The sequence below is a fragment of the Dermochelys coriacea genome, chromosome 7, assembly GCF_009764565.3.
Source record: "Dermochelys coriacea isolate rDerCor1 chromosome 7, rDerCor1.pri.v4, whole genome shotgun sequence".
NCBI classification, from domain to species: domain Eukaryota; kingdom Metazoa; phylum Chordata; order Testudines; family Dermochelyidae; genus Dermochelys; species Dermochelys coriacea.
The window spans coordinates 127,159,056-127,177,980 of record NC_050074.1 but is presented as its reverse complement, the minus strand read 5'-3'; the positions used below and the strand labels follow the sequence as shown (position 1 = coordinate 127,177,980).

At 51.9% G+C, this 18,925-nt stretch overlaps 2 protein-coding genes across 7 annotated transcripts in view; one reads left to right on the top strand and one right to left on the bottom strand.

Moving 5' to 3' along the window:
• Positions 1–12,802, top strand: part of LOC119858198 (dynamin binding protein) — an 81,594-nt gene extending 68,792 nt beyond the window's left edge. For all 5 annotated transcript variants that reach the window (XM_038408223.2, XM_038408227.2, XM_038408224.2 and 2 more), the window contains 5 exons: positions 6,097–6,429; positions 6,973–7,155; positions 7,237–7,435; positions 7,656–8,122; positions 10,310–12,802. In XM_038408223.2, the coding sequence (XP_038264151.1) occupies positions 6,097–6,429; positions 6,973–7,155; positions 7,237–7,435; positions 7,656–8,122; positions 10,310–10,495 (1,368 nt within the window). In that variant the 3' untranslated portion in view covers positions 10,496–12,802. The remainder of the gene's footprint in view (positions 1–6,096; positions 6,430–6,972; positions 7,156–7,236; positions 7,436–7,655; positions 8,123–10,309) is intronic.
• Positions 12,803–12,960: 158 nt separating this feature from the next.
• The window catches only part of ABCC2 (ATP binding cassette subfamily C member 2), a 55,816-nt gene continuing 49,851 nt past the window's right edge, over positions 12,961–18,925 (bottom strand). For both annotated transcript variants that reach the window (XM_038408230.2, XM_043518543.1), the window contains 4 exons: positions 18,570–18,728; positions 17,604–17,770; positions 14,370–14,564; positions 12,961–13,759 (listed from right to left, as the gene is read on the bottom strand). In XM_038408230.2, coding sequence (XP_038264158.1) covers positions 13,630–13,759; positions 14,370–14,564; positions 17,604–17,770; positions 18,570–18,728 — 651 coding nt within the window. In that variant the 3' untranslated portion in view covers positions 12,961–13,629. The remainder of the gene's footprint in view (positions 13,760–14,369; positions 14,565–17,603; positions 17,771–18,569; positions 18,729–18,925) is intronic.

Below are 18,925 nucleotides of genomic sequence, written 5' to 3'. Positions count from 1 at the left end.
ATTTTATAATGAGCTCTTCAGTTTAGGAGAGAAAGATCTAACATGATGCAAGGGATGGAAGTTGAAGCTCCACAAATTCAGGTTGGAAATAAGGCTCATATTTTTTACAGTGAGGGGTAATTAACCTACGGAACAATTTACTGCTGATAAAAAGACTCTGTATCCCCCCAAGGATATGGAATTTCTTTTCTCCCTCCTTCCACCTAAGTCCATCATGATTGATGCAGTGAATTCCCGTGGCTGCCAACATCATTCCAAATCTACCCCTTGTGATAGGGATTGGAAGCGCCTTGACTAGTTTAGAAGGAAGACCTGCTCTTCTGCTGTTCTGCAATTCAGAATTTCAAATTACCAGGCCGTAATGGCAAAGTACAACTATATGAACTGTGCCAAATTCAGCACCTTTATTGACCATCTCCCAGAATGCAAACGGGAACAATTCTGGGCCATTATCAGCCCAGGGCAGTTAGTGGCCAAAACGATATTCCAGACTGCACTTGATGCGGCTGATACAGCGGCTTGTTCCATCTCAAAGGTGGTTGTGATGCAGTCAGCTTTGTGGTTGCATCTTTTGGGTTTCCTGAAGGAGGTTCAGACAACTGTTGAAGGCCTCCCCTTCGAAGGCTCTAAGTTGTTTGCTGAGAAGACTGATGCGTCCCTCGACACACTTAAGGACTCCAGAGCCTCACGTCGGTCACTGGGAAAAATTTAGTCCTCAGTCTTCTCACAAACTGGAGTTCCCACCACAATTCTATTACAAACCAGAGTAAAAGGTCCAAATTTCAGAGGCACAAACTCTCAGGTTCTCAATCCTCAGCACCGCAATCTTTGACCTCAAAACATCAGTTTTGACGCCTTGGTCAAGACCTCGAGAGACAACTCGCTTAGACACCAGCTGCCACTTCCAACTCCTCGCATCCCTTTGGATGCTGCCTTGCTGTGTTCCATCCCAACTGGGAACAGATAATATCTGACAGATGGGTTTTAGAAATTATCTCCCATGGGTATTCAATCCACTTCACCTCCCTCCCCCACCTCCTTTCCCTGTCCCTCTTCAGGGATCCTTCTCACGTGAGAGAATTACAACAGGAGATAGATCACCTCCTCTGCCTAGGAGCCATAGAACCCGTCCCAATGCATCTCCAAGGCAAAGGGTTTTACTTTTGATATTTTCTGATCGTCAAGAAAAAGAGAAGTTGGAGACCCACACTGGATCTCAGAGCACTGAACAGATACATCAAGGCTCAAAAATTCAAGTTGGTCACACTAGCAGTGATTATTCCATCTCTGGAACAAGGAGATTGGTTCTTGACCGCCAGGACACTTATTTCCACACATCGATCCTACCATCCCACAGATGAGTCCTCCGGTTTACTGGGGGTCAGACCCATTACGAGTACTCCGTCTTGGCCTCTTGTTGGCCCCCAGGGGATCACGATCAACCTATTCTTAGATGACTGTTTCCTCAGGGCCTGCTCCTTTGAAGAAGTCCTGTGGGCCGCCCACAGAACTACAGACGTGTTCATGAACCTGGGCCTACAAATCAATGTCCAAAAATTGACCCTACCTCTGGTACAACGCTTGGAGTTTATAGGGGCTGATCTTGACTCATTGCAAGTGAGGGCACTCATTCCACAGCACAGATTTCATAGCCTGTCCGCGCTTGCAGAAACAGTGCAAACCAGCCCTCAAATGCTGGCCAGACATTGTCTCCAGCTTCTGGGGCACATGGCAGCTGGCACGTTTGTAATGTCTCATGCCAAACTTCACATGAGGTGCCTGCAGACACAGTTCAGCTTGGTTTACTGGCCAAACAAACCTCTCTCGATGCTTGCCAGAGTCAAACATTCCCTGGACTGGTGGAAAAACCCAGCAAACGTTTGCACGGGGGTCCTGTTCAGATTACCCCTCCCCGACATTACTTCTCATTACAGACACATCCTTTATGGGTCAGGGTGCTCACCTCAACAACCTCACAACTCAGGGCAAATAGTTGCTCACAGAGGTGACTCTCCACATCAACCTCCTCGAACTCAGGGTGTTCAGGAATGGTTACACCCACTTTCTCCCACTGATCAGAGGTGCACACACGAAGGTCACGACAGACAATGTTGCATGCATGTACTATGTAAATCATCAGTGAGGCACCAGATTGTCCTCCCTCTGTGCAGAAGCACTAAAACTCTGGAACTGGTGCATTTCCCACGATGTTCTAATATCAGCAACTTGCCTCCCAGGAGTGCAGAATACAACAGCGGACTGTCTCAATCTCAAGGTCTCACATGACCATGAGTGAGAACAGAACCCAGTAGTACTCTGCATCATAATTCTGTCAACAGGGGACACCGACAATAGACTTCTTCGCTACGTAGCTGAACAGGAAGAGCTCACGTTACTTCTCCAGGGCCAGCCTCGGACAGCACTCCGTAGGGGACGCTCCCCTTTTTCCATGGGACAAAGGCCTTTATGCCTTTCCCCCGTTCCCTCTGCTGTTAAAAAGAAAAAAGAGCAAACGTCATACTGATTGCTCCCACCTGGCCAAGACAGACGTGGTACCCGTACCTGTCATAGCCGGCTGCATATCCATTGATCCCTCTTCATCCCTCTCCATACCGCCTCTCGCAGAATGAAGGGTGCACTCTCCATCCCAACCTGTGGATATTCCAGCTCAACTGGCTCCTTCATGGTTCCACTGCATAGAGAGCTCCTGCCCCAAGGAGGTACAGGAAGTGTTACTACACAGTAGGAAATTGGCAACCCATCATAATTACTTACAGAAGTGGACCAGGTTTCAGGTTTGATGCAATTTCAGGCACGTTACCTAGCATCTGCTATTCTCCCCGTGATGTTAGAATACATTCTGACTCTCAAGAAGTCAGGACTATCTCTCAGTTCGCCCAAAGTACACCTGGCGGCCATTGCAACTTTCCATCAGCAAATAGAGGGATACTCAGTTTTCTCACACCCAAATACCAAGAGTTCCTCAAGGGCATAGCGGACCTCTTTCCCCAACACAGACATCCAATCCCAACATGGGACCTGAACTTAGTTTTTAAGAGCCTGACTAGATCACCCTTTAAACCTATGGCCACTTGTTCACTCACATACCTATCACTGAAGATGGCATTTCTGGTCGCCATCACATCGGCAAGAAGAATAGGGGGAGATGGCCGTACTTTTGGCACACCCCCCTTTTACAGTCTTCTTTCATGAGACGGTTACTCTCAGGCCACACCCAAAGTTTTTTTCTCATCTTTCACATGAACCAACCGAGTCACCTCCTGTCCCGACCTTTTATCCTAAGCCTCACCGTGATAACAGAGAAGTCATGCTAGATGTTAAGAGAGCCCTGGCCTTCTACCTGGAGAGGACAAAGGCTTTTTAGAAAATCTCCTAAGCTCTTCCTTTCCTTTGCCGATAGGTCTATAGGTGTGGCAGTATTGGCCCACAGACTCTCCAAATGTGTCTTGAACTGTGTCAAACACTGCTATCAGGTTTGCAGTGTCTTACCTCCATCTGGAAACCACACACACTCCATGAGATCAATTTCCTCCTCTGTCACCTTCCGCAAGAATGTCCCTATCTCGGGAATTTGCAGAACAGCCACCTGGGCGTCCGTGCATACCTTTGTAAAACACTATGCAATAACTGGGGAGTCTGCTTCCAATGCTAGCTTCGACTCCATGGTATTATCGTCCATAACAGACTCAACTCTGAAGCCTCAGCCTCCCATCCGGGATACTGCTCAGGAGTCACCTCGGGTGGAGCACCCATAGGGACGCTACTTCAAGAAGAGGAGGAAGTTACTCATCTTGTGTAGTAACAATGGTTCTTTGAGATGTGTGTTCCTTTTGGTGCTCCACAATCCACCCTCCTCCCCTCTACTTTAGAGTTCTTCATCGGGACTCTGCGGTAGAGAAGGAACTGAGGGTGGGTTGCCCGTGCAGCGCTAATTAGCCTTGAGGCAGAGTATGAGGGAGGGGGAGCACATGTGCGGGCCAAACGGACATTGCTATCAAAGATCTCTGATCAGCAACACGGGGGTGCACATACATCGACAGTGGAACACCCATAGGGACACACATCTCGAAAAACCATCATTACTGCACAAGGTGAGTAACTTCCTCATCTCTGGTGGTCTGGATGGGCTCACTATGCCACTAGGCAACCTTAACTCTGAATTAACAAGGTTTTTTGTCAGTGAATTTCCTAGTTTTTTTTAACTGAAAGACAATTGATGGCAGGACTTAGTAGTTATTTAGGAAGCTGTAATTGTGTACATGTGTAGCTGAGACACTGCTATGATAATAGTAAGGATGATAATCGCTAGCCCTTACATAGTGCTTTTTGTCAGTCAAGCCCAAGGAGGGAAACATCATTAATTTCATTGTACAGATGAGAAAAGTGAGGTACAGAGAGGTGAAGTTAGTTGGCCAAAGTCACCCAGCAGGCCAGTGGCAGAACCAGGAATTGAGCCCAGGTTTTTTGAGTCCCAGACCGTTGTTCTCTCCACATGGTTGTGTCATTCCTAAGAGCTCCCTCCACCAGTACAGTTTTTGTTATCATGGAATGGGGATAATGTCATGCTTTGAAATGATTGGCGCATGTGGTTAACAGGACGCATGAATGATTGGGGGACTATTCCTGGTGAGAGACAGAGAGGTGATTGGGGGGTCCAGTTTAGTGTGAGAGATGGGTTTGAACAGGGGAAGATTTAGGGTGAGACCAAAGGTGTGCGGGACTGAAGAGGAGGGAGGATTGAACATGAGACACAGCGGTGATGACTAGGCAATGATTTAGGCAGAAGCACAGTGTGACTGGGGTATTTACTATAGCGATACAAGAGAGCGATTGGGAAAGAGGGCAACATGGGGGTTGACTAGCGAGGAAGGATGCTTTAGGGTGAGACATTGAAGGGGATACATTAGACTGATACTGGGCTGAGGAGGAGGAACAAGTGGGGTGATGGGGAGGAATTGAGGTAAGATGGAGATGCAGAATGTGGTATTGTGAGGGTCGAGTTAGGGCGAAGTGCCATGGCACGTGACTAGAGTGAGACAGTGAGAAGTGATTCAGGAGGTGGGTTAGGCTGAGGTGCGGTGGGGGCAATTTGGATGGTGGTTTTGTCTGAGAGTTGGGAGGTAACTGGGATGGAAGCTTCAGCATGAGGCACAGTGGAGCTGACGGGGAGTGATTTAGGGTGAGACAAAGAGGTGGCCTGGAGAGAGGGTTTAGCGTGAGGTGCACCAGCAGGAGATGTGGGAATAGTGTAGGGAAGAGGTTCTCAAACTTCTGCAACCCGAGGCCCCCTATTTTGATATACAAAATTTGGCAGACTCCCGCCCCTGCTTCACCCCCGCCCCTCCTCTTCTCCGCCTCTTTCTGCCCCCTCCCTTGAACGCATCCCCTCATCCCTGCTTCTCCCCCTTCCTCCCTCCCAGGGCCTCCTGCACACCGCTGAACAGCTGTTCCCCGGTGTGCAGGAGGCCCTGGGAGGGAGGGGGAGGAGTGATCAGTGAGGGCCACAGACCCCAGTTTGAGAAACGCTGGTGTAGGAATACGCTGGGACAGAGGAGAGAGAGGACAGAGATGGCATTGTGCAGCATACTAAGCTGCCACCGGTGCAGGAATGGACACTGCTGACAAAAGGGTACAGGGATTCGGACCCCAGGCACAGCATGTGGTCCTACCCTGTGTGGCTTATTCCTACCCACAGACCTGTCCCTTTGGAAACACTTGTATAGCTTGCCGGGTCGCATTGGATGTAATTGACAAAGAGGGAAGATTCAGGATGATCCATGGGGCTGACTCAGGAGCCCAGGGGGAGATGGCTTAGGAGGACATTGGGGTAAGGGGCGACTAGGAGCTTTCTGATGAAGGTGAGTGAAGGGTAACGTAAATTGAATCTCAATCCACGTTAAGTGCCAGTGAGATGACTCTGGCTGTCGAATCAGGATAGCTAGGACTCCCCATCACTTGGGACACGTGCAGCTAACTAGATAAATCCCTGAATAACCAGCTGCCCTGGCTGAGAGAGGCTGAACCAGGAAAGAAGGGGATGCCCTATCACCTGCCTATTGTTTTACTGTCTTCCAGAAAGAGAGGACAGAGCGGCTGGTGATCTCCCCTCTCAACCAGCTGCTGAGCATGTTCATGGGGCCGCACAAGCTGGTGCAGAAACGCTTCGACAAGCTCCTGGACTTCCACAACTGCACGGAGCGGGCGGAGAAGCTGAAGGACAAACGGACACTTGAGGAGCTGCAGTCGGCTCGCAACAATTATGAGGCGTTGAATGCCCAGCTACTAGATGAGCTGCCCAAGTTCCAGCGCTTTGCCAAGGAGCTGTTTGCCAGCTGCTTGCGGGGCTATGCCAGGGCTCACTGCGACTTTGTGCACCTGGCACTGGGGGAGCTGAGGCCACTGCTGTCGGTGAGTTCCCAGAACCCAGCCAGGCCCAGCTCAGCAACAGGGGCAGGGGATGGAGCAGGGAGGATGTGATTGCAGATGCTCCTGGCTCACTGCAGACATGTTGCCTCTGTGGAGTTTGTTTCTCGTGTGTCAGGGGAGTTTCTACTTCCTGAGGCTTGTCCCGCTTGTGTGCGGAGCTGTGGCTGTCACGTTAGACTCTGGCTTCCCCTCGAGGCTACGCCTGTAGGCTCCCCGTGCTCCAGGGGACTGGATACTGTTGGTGGCAGGGGCTGCTGTGAAAGGTGCTGGATCAGCAGGCCTGGGAGCTCACTCTCTGGCTGTCCCCACCCTCTGTCAGGGACCGCAGGGGCAGTGGCAGTGGCAGGATAGGCTCACCCCTTCCCTGCCAGAGGGGAGTTCCAGGGCTGGCTCAGTCCTGGCCCTGAACACTAGTGTAGGTTCTAGATCAGCATCTGGCTCGTCTTCTGTCCCCTTTGGCTTCTGGGTCTCTGGGTTAGCAGCGCTCTGCTGATAGCAGCTTTCTACCCTCTGCTCCTGTTCCAGCTGCTGCGAATGGCTGGCAGGGAGGGGAACCTCATCGCCATCTTCCAAGAGGAGCACAGCCGAGTTCTCCAGCAGCTCCAGGCCTTTACCTTCTTCCCGGAGTCCCATACGGCTGCCAAGAGACCCTTTGACAGGAGGAGCGTGGAGCGCCAGTCTGCCAGGAGGCAGCCACTCCTGGGCCCAGTGAGTCCCTTCTGCCTTATTTCAGGGGCTTGGTCTGGGGAGTCCCAGGGGCTTTCTCATGGGTGTCTTGTTCCCCTCCAGCCCAGCTACATGCTGCAGTCGGATGAACTCCGAGCTGCCCTCCTGGCCAGGTACCCCCCGGAAAAACTCTTCCAGGCAGACCGCAATTTCAATGCAGCCCAGGACCTGGATGTCTCACTGCTGGAGGGTGATCTCGTGGGCGTTCTCAAGAAGAAGGACCCCATGGGCAGCCAGAACCGCTGGCTCATTGACAATGGAGGTAGGTGGGGTTCTGTGCCTCCAGCAACACAGGGTCTTCCCTGACTCTGCCATCGGCCAGGATCCATGAACAACTAACTGTAACCCTCCGGGGACAGGCGGCCATTCTGGCCTGTCTCCTGTGGTCTCCTCTCTGGTTTATCATCCTCTCCCTTTTGACCCACTCCCCTCTCCGTGGGAGCCTTTTCGTTTCTGACTATGACCCGCTTTCTTCTCCGCAGTGACCAAAGGCTTTGTGTACAGCTCCTTCCTGAAGCCCTATAACCCACGCCGCAGCCACTCGGACGTCTCGGTGGGCAGCCACTCCTCCAATGAGTCTGAACACGGTAGCTCCTCACCCCACAGCAGCAACACCCTGACCTTCAACCCCAGTGGCATGACCATGACCTTCACCCAGAAACCTCTGCAGGGCTGTGCCTCTCCAGGGGATCCATACCACTCCCTGAGGTCCCCCTCTGAGACAGAGGCTGCCTCCCCGACCCAGGCTGGCTCCTCTGATAGAACGGTTCCCATGGAATCCAACCCGCAGCCCAACATGACGCCAGCTCACCGACGTGACAGGCGCCCTGAGCTGAACAGCAGCTCCAGCACCCGCAGTGGGCACCCTGCCAAAGCTTACCTCAGGCCGGCGCCTTCACTGGAGGACAGAGACTCGGGGCTGGAGAGCAGTGAGTCTGAGGGCAGCCAGGTAAGCCCCCCTGTTGTCCTTGCTCTATGGTGGAGGGGCTGCAAGTCACACCCTTCACTGGGCAGAGGCTGAACCCTCCCTTCACTAGGGAAGGGGTGCTGGCATGTGTGAGGCAGAGGTTGATCTGTCCTCTTTACCCAGGGGGTCCTCAACCCCCACTCCGCCCCAGGCTCCGCCCCCACTGCACCCTTCCTCCAAGCGCCCACCCCATCCCACCTCTGCCCTCCCCCAAGCATGCCCCGGTCCACCTTCTCCCTTTCCTCCCAGTGCCTCGTGACCGCCACTGAACAGCTGTTCCGAGGTGGGCAGGAGGCAGTGGGAGGGAAGGAAGGAGTTGATCAATGGGGCCACTGGTGGGGGGAAGCACTGGGTGGAGAGGGGTGGGAGGGGAGCTCACCTGCTGGTGGGTGCTAAACCATCTGCTAATGTTTTTTCCATGGTTGCTCCAGCCCCGGAGCACCCACAGAATCGGCGCCTATGGACCTCAACCCCATCTCTTGTCAGGAATGTGCAGACCCCCAAAGCTAGATGGGAAAATGGGTTGCACAGGGTCTTTCGGGCGTGGGACAGCAAGTAGATACCTGCCTTTTAGGACCAGCGTTCTCCATATTTTCAAGTAGAAAATCAGTCTGGCTAGTGACCAGGGCAGGAGAATGGGGCTCTGGGAGTGATTGCTGTAGAATTCTTTGAGGAGGGTTGACAAGCATGTGGACAAGGGGTGACCAGGGGATCTAGTGTACTTAGATTTCCAGAAAGCCTTTAACAAGGTCCCTCACCAAAGGCTCTTAAGCAAAATTAGCAGACATTGGATAGGAAGAAAGGTCCTCTCAGGGATCAGTAACTGTCTAAAGGACAGGAAACACAGGGTGTAGGAATAAAGGGTCAGTTTTCAGAATAGAGAGAAGTAAATAGTGGTGACCCCTCAGGGATCTGTCCGGGGACCAGTCCTAGTCAACATAGTCATAAATGACCCGGAAAAAGGAGTAAACAGTGAGGTGGCAAAATCTGCAGATGATACCAAATTACTCAAGATAGTTAAGTCCCAGGCAGACTCCGAAGAGCTCCGAAGATCCCACAGAACTGGGTGACTGGGCAACAAAAGGGCAGATGAAATTCCATGCTGATAAATGGAAAGTAATGCATATTGGAAAACATAATCCCAATGGTGTGTACTTATAAAATGATGGGGTCTAAATTAGCTGTTACCACTCAGGAAAGAGATCTTGGAGTCATTGTGGATAGTTCTCTGAAATGGGCAGCAGCCATCAAAAAAACTAACAGAATGTTGGGAATCATCAAGAAAGGGATAGATAATGAGACAGAAAATAACATGTTGCCTCTATATAGATCCATGGTACACCCACACCTTGAATACTGCATGCAGATCTGGTCACCCTGTCTCAAAAAAGATATATTGAAATTGGAAAAGATACAGAAAAGAGCAAAAAAAATGATGAGGGGTATGGAACAGCTTCCATATGAGAAGAGATTAAAACTGGGACTTTTCAGCATGGAAAAGAGACAACGAAGGGGGAGATATGATAGAGGTCTATAAAATCATGACTGGTGTGTAGAAGTTAAATTAGAAAGCGTTATTTACTCCTCATACCATAAGAACTAGAGTTCACCAAATGAAATTAGTAGGTAGCAGGTTTAAAACAAACAAAAGGAAGCATTTCTTCACACAACGCTCAGTCAACCTCTGGAACTCTTTGCCAGATCATGTTGTGAAGGCCAAGACTATAACAGGGTTCAAAAAAGAGCTAGATAAATTCATGGAGGATAGGTCCATCAATGGCTATTAGCCAGGATGGGCAGGAATGGTGTCCCTAGCCTCTGTTTGCCAGAAGCTGGGAATGGGTGACAGGGGATGGATCACTTGATGATTACCTGTTCTGTTCATTCCCTCGGGGGCACCTGGCATTGGCCACTGTCGGAAGACAGGATACTGGGCTAGATGGACCTTTGGGCTGACCCAGGATGGCTTATGCCCTTGTGACCCTATGTTCTTATGCCCTTATGACCCTGGGAGATAGTGCTTTCCCCTTGCTGTGCCTCAGTTTCCCTCTCAGAGTGTGTCTGAGTAATCCTCACAGTACACAAAGAGCTACATGATAGTGTTGATCCTGGCTTGTTGTTCCTCAGGCCCGGCCCTGCTCTGACCCACTTTCTCCCCCATCCCTCTAGGTCTATTATGCTGTCTACACCTTTAAAGGCCGAAGTCCAAATGAGCTGAGTGTTTCAGCCAATCAGAGACTCAGGATCCTACAGTTTGAAGATATCACGGGCAATCGAGAGTGGTGGTTAGCTGAAGTGCATGGGAGGCAGGGCTACGTGCCGTCCAGTTACATCCGGAAGACAGAGTATACGTGAGGCTGTACCATCCCCACAGAGACACCCAAGTTCTGGTGCCTTAATCCCAGCTGGACCATGTCAGAGACTTGGGAGGAGGGGTCTGCGACCCCTGCTGGGCTGAGTCAGCCATGTGAAACACCAACTCTCCAGCCCCGGAAAGCCATGCAGTATTGCCAGTGGTGCTGGACGGTCCAGGACTGGCAGGGGCTCTGCCCCGCCCCAGGCTGCAAGCAGTTGGCGTGGTGACCGTGGCTTGGCCAGGGGCAGTGAGGTTAAAGTGCAGCCTGTGCAGCAGGAATTAATGTTGCCTCCTGTCCTGTCTCTTCCTCCTAGCAGGGCAAGTAGCTTCCCCTTAGATCTAGCTGCTAGAAGCTGGCTGAGCCTGACTGGGCAGAGCAAAGCCAACACCCTGGAGGAAGTGGCCTCCTCACTCAGGCCAAAGTGCTGCTTCCTGCCTGTGTGCGGCATTTCCTTTTCCTTCAGGGTTTCTGGTTTAATGCAGATTCCCTCTTTAGCCAAGTACTGTTAAAAGCAACCAGGGCTGTTAAGAACAGGAGCCCCACGGCTCTTCAGCAGTGAGCAAGGGCCAGGCTCCCTCACCGGGCAGCCGGGCAGCAGGTAGACTGTAGCTGGGAAGTTGGGGCTGGAGTGCGGTACCTGTTCAGAGTGGCATTCTGCCCCTTCCCCCGCTCCATATAGAGGACCCGTTATCACTGGTTATAAGCCGTTTGATTCCCCAGAACTGCCTGCCTCCATTGGGGGAGTTGCTGGTCTCCTAGGGTATTTCCTGCTGCCTGTGGTACTGTAACTCCCAGCACAGACAGGCTCACATGCTCAGCTGAACCATGGGCGATGAGCAGGGCTAGCTTCCCAAGTCCAAGCCCCCCAAACCTGCTGGGCCCTACCTCGGGCGGCTAGCCTGTGGGGCAACAGCCCCTCTACTGCTGTGAATTCCCAGCACAGGCTGAGCGAACGCACGTCGGATCTGCCCGTGGTGGGAATTCACACCTCTTCACTGCAGTGGAGACATCCCTGGGTGGGGCGCTCCCAAGCCCTCGTTTCAGGACTAGCAGCTCCCCGCTGCTGTGGGAGATACGTGATACTCCTTCCCACAGCGACCCTTGCCTCCAGTCGTTCAGATGAGCCACAGGTAAGACAGCAGCCTCACCACCCTGTCACTCGAGCCATTTCCCCTCCCCACCCCGGCCCATCCCCAGAACTTGGGGGTCTGTCCCTTTGCTCTGACATGCGTCCCAGGGTGCTCTGAGGGGCTGGTGAGACTCAAGCAGATCCTTTGGCAAAAGTGTAGGATAAAGGCATCAACACCCCAGACTGCCTACTAGGCTCTGGCCGGGCGCCCACGGAATGGGGCAGTACCATTGGAGGGGTTGTATTTGGGGGCTGCTGCTCCTGGCCCAAGAAATATTCTCCTCCTCCCCCTCACTCTCCTGTGCTCTGACAACAGTGTCTGTGTCCCCTAAGTAAAGTGTCTCCCTTGGAGGTGCTCAGGTTTGTTTGCGTCAAGCGCCATGTTTCTGGTCAGGGACATGCACATGGCAACGCTGTAAGCCAGTTGCGCATGGGCCCCCGCAGCCCAGGCTGCAGTGACAAACTGGAGCAGCAGCCGCCCTGCTGCTTGCTGAGAGACTGACACAAAGTTTGGGACCCGTGCCCAGAAGCTGCTGGAGTACAACAGTTTATATGGCAAGAATCCAGCAAATGGCATGTAGCCAGATGGCCCAGCCCCGGTGCAGAGGTGATAAGGTGTGCAAGGACAACCAGAATAGCTGTTCCAGGCCTTAGACCCCAACGTCACACTAGAGCCATGTTTCTGCTTCAACTTGCAAATCATAATGGAGCCCTGCAGAGCAGCAAACCAGTGCTTAGGCAAATTCTGTACCTCCCCTTTCCTCTGCCCCTACTGCTGGACTAGGCCCAGGCTTTAGCAAGATTCCTCAGCAACCCCCCCCCCCCACCAATAAAATCACAAACAAGTGTTTAAATACCCTTTATAGAGAGAGAATCGCAACACACTTAATGGGGGCTCCTCAAGGCTCCTGCCTGGACGAATGAGCACCAGCAGGGACCAGGGGAGTGTCAAGTTGTTGGGTGGGCTTGGAGCAAAGCCCAGAGACTGACAATGACTCTTAAGTTTTGCAGTTGGGGGTGGGGACAGCCCAGGGCTGCAGTCACCTTTCATGGGGGTGGAGCTAAGTTTTGCCTGTGCAGCCAGTCATTAGTATCAGGAAATTCTGTTCTATGTAGATTTGTATACTGCCCTCATCAGTGAGGTGTCTGCATTAAAGTCGTGGGTCTAATGTGTCACGTGGGGTTCGCTCGTGCTCTCAGCCTCTTCCCCAGGGTATTTGGCTTTTTACACTGTCCTGACGCTGTTTCTGCTGGGGAAGGCTGCTCGGAGCAGTGCACCTGGCACTTGGAGCAGAAAGTGAGGAGCTCTGCGATGGGCCATGGTTCAAGCCCTGGACTGGCCCCTGAGGCAGCTTCTCCTGCTCAACTTTGCCCTTGCTGTAGAGAGCTCCACTCTGCTAGAGGAGCATTTGTGTCAACAATGGTCTTCAGGCTGGAGCTTTAGTTAATCTTTCAGCTATGCTGGGCCTATGCTATTGAGTGCCTTTAGAATAAGGACCAATAAGTAAAATGATTGTAAAAATACGCCTTTGTTCAGCCAAGCTACTCCCACACTGCATGTTGGGTCATAGTCACCCCCTGGGGGTCTGTTAGAGCTGCTCCCCAAGTGCACATGGGGTCTGGCCTGGGCACGTCTACATTGAAGCTACCCCCACATAGTGAGGTTTGGATCTGTCCCCTGGGTATGGCAGCAGCAGGTTCAGAGCTGCTGCCTGCAGTGAGGTAAGTCCTAGTCTTGTCTAGCCCAGCCCCAAAGCCCCCTCTTCAAGGGACTCAGAGCCCCATGGCTTCATTCTCTCCTTTAAAGTCCCAGGTGAAGAGGAGCGAAATCCTGGGCAGTTCCTGCTGCTCGGAGCTGCCAGGTGCACAGAGACAACAGAAAACAGGTTCTGGCAATGCGCCATTTGTCCCTCCCAGCTTGCGGTGGGCCCTGCCCTAGGTTCTGACTCTGGAGATGGGTGCTCCAGTGTTAGGCAGGGTGCTCACAGTCAGCTCCAGCTGTCCTACAGCACCGTGGCTTGCGCGCTCACGATACCGGCATCCTTAGCCATGGTAGAGAAAAGGCCTTGCTGCTGGAGCAGCCGCTCAGGGCTGTCATACTCCACGATGTGCCCCGCCTGCAGCACCATCACCCTGCAAGCACAAAGGACATTGGGCACCACAGGAGCAGCACTGCTCTCATGCAGCTTTTCCCAGTACCTGCCCTTCCCGGTCCGAGGTTATCTACAGCTCCTTCCCTACTCTAGGCAGGACAGTAAATCGCTCCCCCAGGCTGGGGCCAGGGCCTGCCTGCATCTGTCCAAGATGACATAAATAATGCCTCTGCTACCTGAAAGACAGGTGGGCAAAGGCATCTCTTTTACTGGACCAACATTTGTGAGTGAATAGGACAAGGTTTGGAGCTGCACAGAGATCTTCAGGTCCTCTACAGCTGTCCAAGATGGTGGGCTAGGCCACATCTGCACACCTACTTGGTGCAGGCCACAAAGGTGTGCCCAGGGCCCCATCCACACCCCCTCTGGCAGTGGGGGTCAGAGTCTGCCATCCCTCTCCGACTTGTTTATGTGTGTGTATAGCCCCCTGCACCTACCAACTGGAGCCTGGCCTCTTGCACTCCACCCTCAACTTGTTGCTGGCCCTGATGGTGGGTACAGTGTCCCCACGCTCCTCCCCCACTCCCTCGGCTGGCCATTATGGTGAGTATTGCTGGGGCGCGAGTGTGTACACACAGACACACACCCACCTGTTGCTGTTCATGATGGTGTGCAGGCGGTGGGCGATGGTGAGGACAGTGCAGTTGGCAAATTCACTCTGGATTGTTGTCTGGATTAAATGATCTGTTTCCAGATCCACAGCTGCTGTTGCCTCATCGAGGATGAGGATCTTGGATTTGCGGAGTAGGGCTCGGGCCAGACACAGCAGTTGCTGCTGCCCAATGCTGGGGTGGGGAGAAAACACCAGCATTACTAGCACTGATGCGGGGCAGATTGAGAACATGCCCAGCATCATCTCTGCCACCGAGGGCGAGTGAGTGACCTGGCATAGCCTAGTGGCAGCATCGCACCCTTCCTCTCTTGCCCCATCAGCCAATTGCTGAGAAAGGTTAGGACACAGGGCACGTGGGAGCTGGGCTCGGACACAAGGCTGTCTAGCCCAGCACCAGATGCTGCAAAGGATGGTGTAAGAATGCTGCTGTCTCATCGACTCATAGATACTAAGGTCAGAAGGGACCATTGTGATAGTCTAGTCTGACCTCCTGCACAACGCAGGCCACAGAATCTCACCCACCCACTCCTGCGATAAACCGCAGCAGATGTTGGAGCCTCTGCCCCCATTAGGGCTCAGATGGACCTCGCTTAGTCAGAGAGCAGCCTATACCTTGAAGAATTAGACTTAATCATGTATCAACATTTTTCTTAGCATTAACCACTCTAACACTGGATAGTCTTACTAGCCATATACATGTCCAGTTCCTTTCGGAAGTGTGTTAATTTCTTGGCTTCGACAACTTCCTGGGGCAAGGCGTTCCACAACCTAATTACACATTTGGGGGTGGGGAAACCAGGAGCGTCCTTGACTGTCTCCTTGGTCTTGTTTTAGAAGACAGGCAAAACAGACATTCCCCATTTAGCCTCTCACTTAGTCAGTATTTTATATAGATTTAGCCCAATATGGCCATTCTTATGTGTCCCCACGCCCTTAGCTGTCTTCTATCGAAGAGACACGATTCCAAGACTGTCACTTGCTCATCATGTGAGTGTTTTTTCCAGGCCTTCACTCTCATTGCTTGCCTCTGAACCCCCCTCCTCACACACACATCAGCACTATGCTGGGTGAGATGAGGTGACCAATACTGGACACACTGTTCAAATGCGGCCACATCATTGATTTAGGAAGTATTTGCAGTATTATTCACCATTCTATTCCTTACCCGACCTCACACAGAATCATAGAACTGTAGGACAGGAAGGATAGAGCATCTAGTCCAGTCCCCTGCAGTGAGGCAGGCCTACGTCTTAGCTAGATCAATGGGTCTCAAGCTTTTTATAGTTGTGGACCCCTAAAAAATTTCAGATGGTGGAGTAGACTCCTTTGGAAATCTATTGTTTGTATACATAGTCGAATTCTGGTCAGTCAGGTTTCAGAATAAGTCTTTCGCAGACCCCTTGACATAGGCCACAGAGCCCTGGTTGAGAACCACTCATCTAGACCATTCCTGGGAGCTGTTTAATCTGTTCTTTAAAAAACCCTCCAATGACAGCGATTCCACACCCTCCCTAGGTCATTTGTCCCAGTGTTTAACTACTGTTACGGTCAGGAAGTTTTTTTCCCGATGTCTAACCTAAATCTCCCTTGCTGCAATTGAAGCCCACTGCTGCTTGTCCTGTTCTCAGGGGCTAAGGAGAACAAGTTAGCATCCTCCACTTTATGACAACTTTTTACATACTTGAAGACTGTTATCATGTCCCCTCTCAGTCTTCTCTTCTCCAGCTTAAACAAACCCAATTTTTTCAATCTTTCCTCATAGGTCATGTTTTCTAGCCCTGTAATAATTTTTGTTGCTCTCCTTTGGACTTTCTTCTCTGAAGCGTGGTGCCAGACCTGGACACAATAAATCCAGTTGAGACCTTATTAGTGCGGAACAGAGTAGAAGAATTACATCTCATGTCTTGCTCACAACACTCCTACTAACACATCTCAGAATTATGTTCATTTTTTTTGCACAGTATTACACTGTTGATCCACTATGTTTGTGATCCACTATGATCCCCAGATCCTTTTCTGCAGCACTCCTACCTAGGCAGTCATTTCCCATTTTGTATTTATGCATTTGATTGTTCCTTCTGATATGTAGTGCTTTGCATTTGTCCTTATTGAATTTCATCCTATTTACTTAAGATCAATTCTCCAGTTTGTCCAGATCATTTTGAATTCTAATCCTGTCCCCAAAAGCGCTTGCAACCCCTCCCAGCATGGTATTGTTCACAGACTTTATAAGTATACTCTCTATGCTAGTATCCAAATCATTGATTAAGATACTGAACGGAACTGGACTCAGGACAGATCCCTCAGGACCCCATTCGTTATGCCCTTCTAGCTTGACTGAACTGTTTTGTAACCTTTTTGGACCACAGCTGCACTTTGAGAAGAGGTCGCTATTGAGCTGGCTACAGTGAGGTATGAGTGTCACTAACAGAGTTAATTTACAACTCCAAAGGGTGTGTGAGTTCAATTTTTCCTCTCCCTCCAGTGTGCATTACGTGCACTTAACAGTGAATTTCATCTTTCATCATGTTGCCCATTCCCCTAGCTTGATCAGGTCCCTCTGAAGTTCCTCCCAGTCATCTCTGGATTTGACTCCCCCATATAGCCAAATGCATCCAATGAAGTGGGCTGTAGCTCACGAAAGCTTATGCTCAAATAAATTTGTTAGTCTCTAAGGCGCGACAAGTACTCCTTTTCTTTTTGCAAATACAGACTAACACGGCTGCTACTCTGAAACCTGTCATATAGCTGTGTGTTATCTACAAAATCACTGCCTCACTGCTCAGCCTCTTTCTGGACCATTAATAAATGTATTGTACAACACTGGACCACGTACTTCCCGCTGCCAACCTTTAGCCAGAATGAAAATTGGCCATTTAAGCCTACTCTTTGCTTTCTGTTTCCTAGCCAGTTTTTGATCCATGACACTTTGCCTCTCACCTCATGATGACTAGGTTTCACCCACATGCACCTTGCTCCCCCCCCAAACTGCACCCTTTCCCCTGGCCTTGCTGCCCCCCATGCACCCCCTCATTCCCTATAGCTTCACAGAGGGTCATGCATTCCTACAGGGATTAGTCCTGCTGGCTGGCTGGGCTCTTGGACAGCGGAGGGCATGCTCAGGCTGTGCTCTACTCTCCCTGGGAGGGAGGAGGGATGTGTCTCTGGAGCTGGGCAGGCGGTGAGGCCCCCCCAAGATTAGCCCACCTACCTCAAGTTCTCCCCTGCTTCGCTCACTTGGTGGGACAGTCTTTCAGGTAGGTCCAGCACGTATGTCTTCAGGTGGGCCAGCTCCAGGGCTTTCCAGATCTCCTCATCCGAGTACTGGTCAAACGGGTCCAGATTCATCCGTAAAGTCCCGGAGAACAACACCGGGTCCTTCAAGGCCAGCACAGGGGTCTCTGACACTGTTAGGTCCAGGGCCCTGCTAGCCCCAGAGCCATGAGGTGCTTGTAAGCCCATTACAGTTAGACACAAGGGGGACACCCATTGCAGCTGAGTCTGCTCTATTTGGCTAGAGCCAGCTCTGAGCTGTTTGTCCAGCCACACAAACTGGCTGCCCACAGTGCCCACAGGTGGGCAATGCACTGGCTGGAGGGGCAGGGTTAGTCTCCTACCAGGAATGCTTCACCAAGAGGTTAGCCATGCGGCAGCTCCAACAGCCACAGGCTGAGGGCAGGTCACCAGCCTGGCGGATCAGAGGAGCCAGCAAGTCGGTCTCAGCAGGCTGGGTGAAGGTTACTGGCTGAGTGTAGGCTCCCAATGAGAGATCAGCAGGCTGAGCCTGGGCCTGGGATGAACCACATCTGGTACTGTTTCCCACAGTGCCCAGGGAGCAGAATGGGAGGAGTCTGAGCTTTCGCTTCCAGAGCTCAGGTGGTGCCCAGGATGGGATGGTCCCCGTCTTGCTGTGTCTCCTGTTGCAGCTGCTGTCAGATTCCCTCCCACACCAAGGGGCTGGGGGCTCCGGCTTTGAACCCTCCTGCTTTTAGTGCCCCATTAGGCTTTGGCTGCCCCACGGTGGCAGGTTGGGATAAATTAATGACCAGAGACACCTGGGTCATGGAGCTGACAATGGAATGGCACGGCACCCACCCTACACGTTTGCCCTATGGTGAAATCCCTGGCCAGCTGCTGCCAGAGACCGGGCACACATCTCTGCCCATGCAGCACTCACCTGGGGGATGATGGTGAGACTCCGGCGTAGGTCATGGAGGCCAATGGTCGATATGTCTACCCCATCAATCACGATCTTCCCTCCTGCAGCCTCCAGGACCCGGAATAGGCAGTTGGTGAGAGAGGATTTCCCAGCCCCTGTCCTGCCCACAACCCCGACCTGTGGAGACAGCACCCTGGGCAGTTAGCCTGCTGGAGCTGGGAAGGTCTGGGCCCCTCCCCCCCGCTTTAGCCACAGTGGGCAGGTTTTGCTTTGTCGCTCCCACTCACTGGCCCCCTGATTAGTTTTGTGGATCTTCTCTGACTGGCTCCCCTCCTCAGTGTCTGTATGGTAGGGGGTGCTCAGCCCTCATGCTG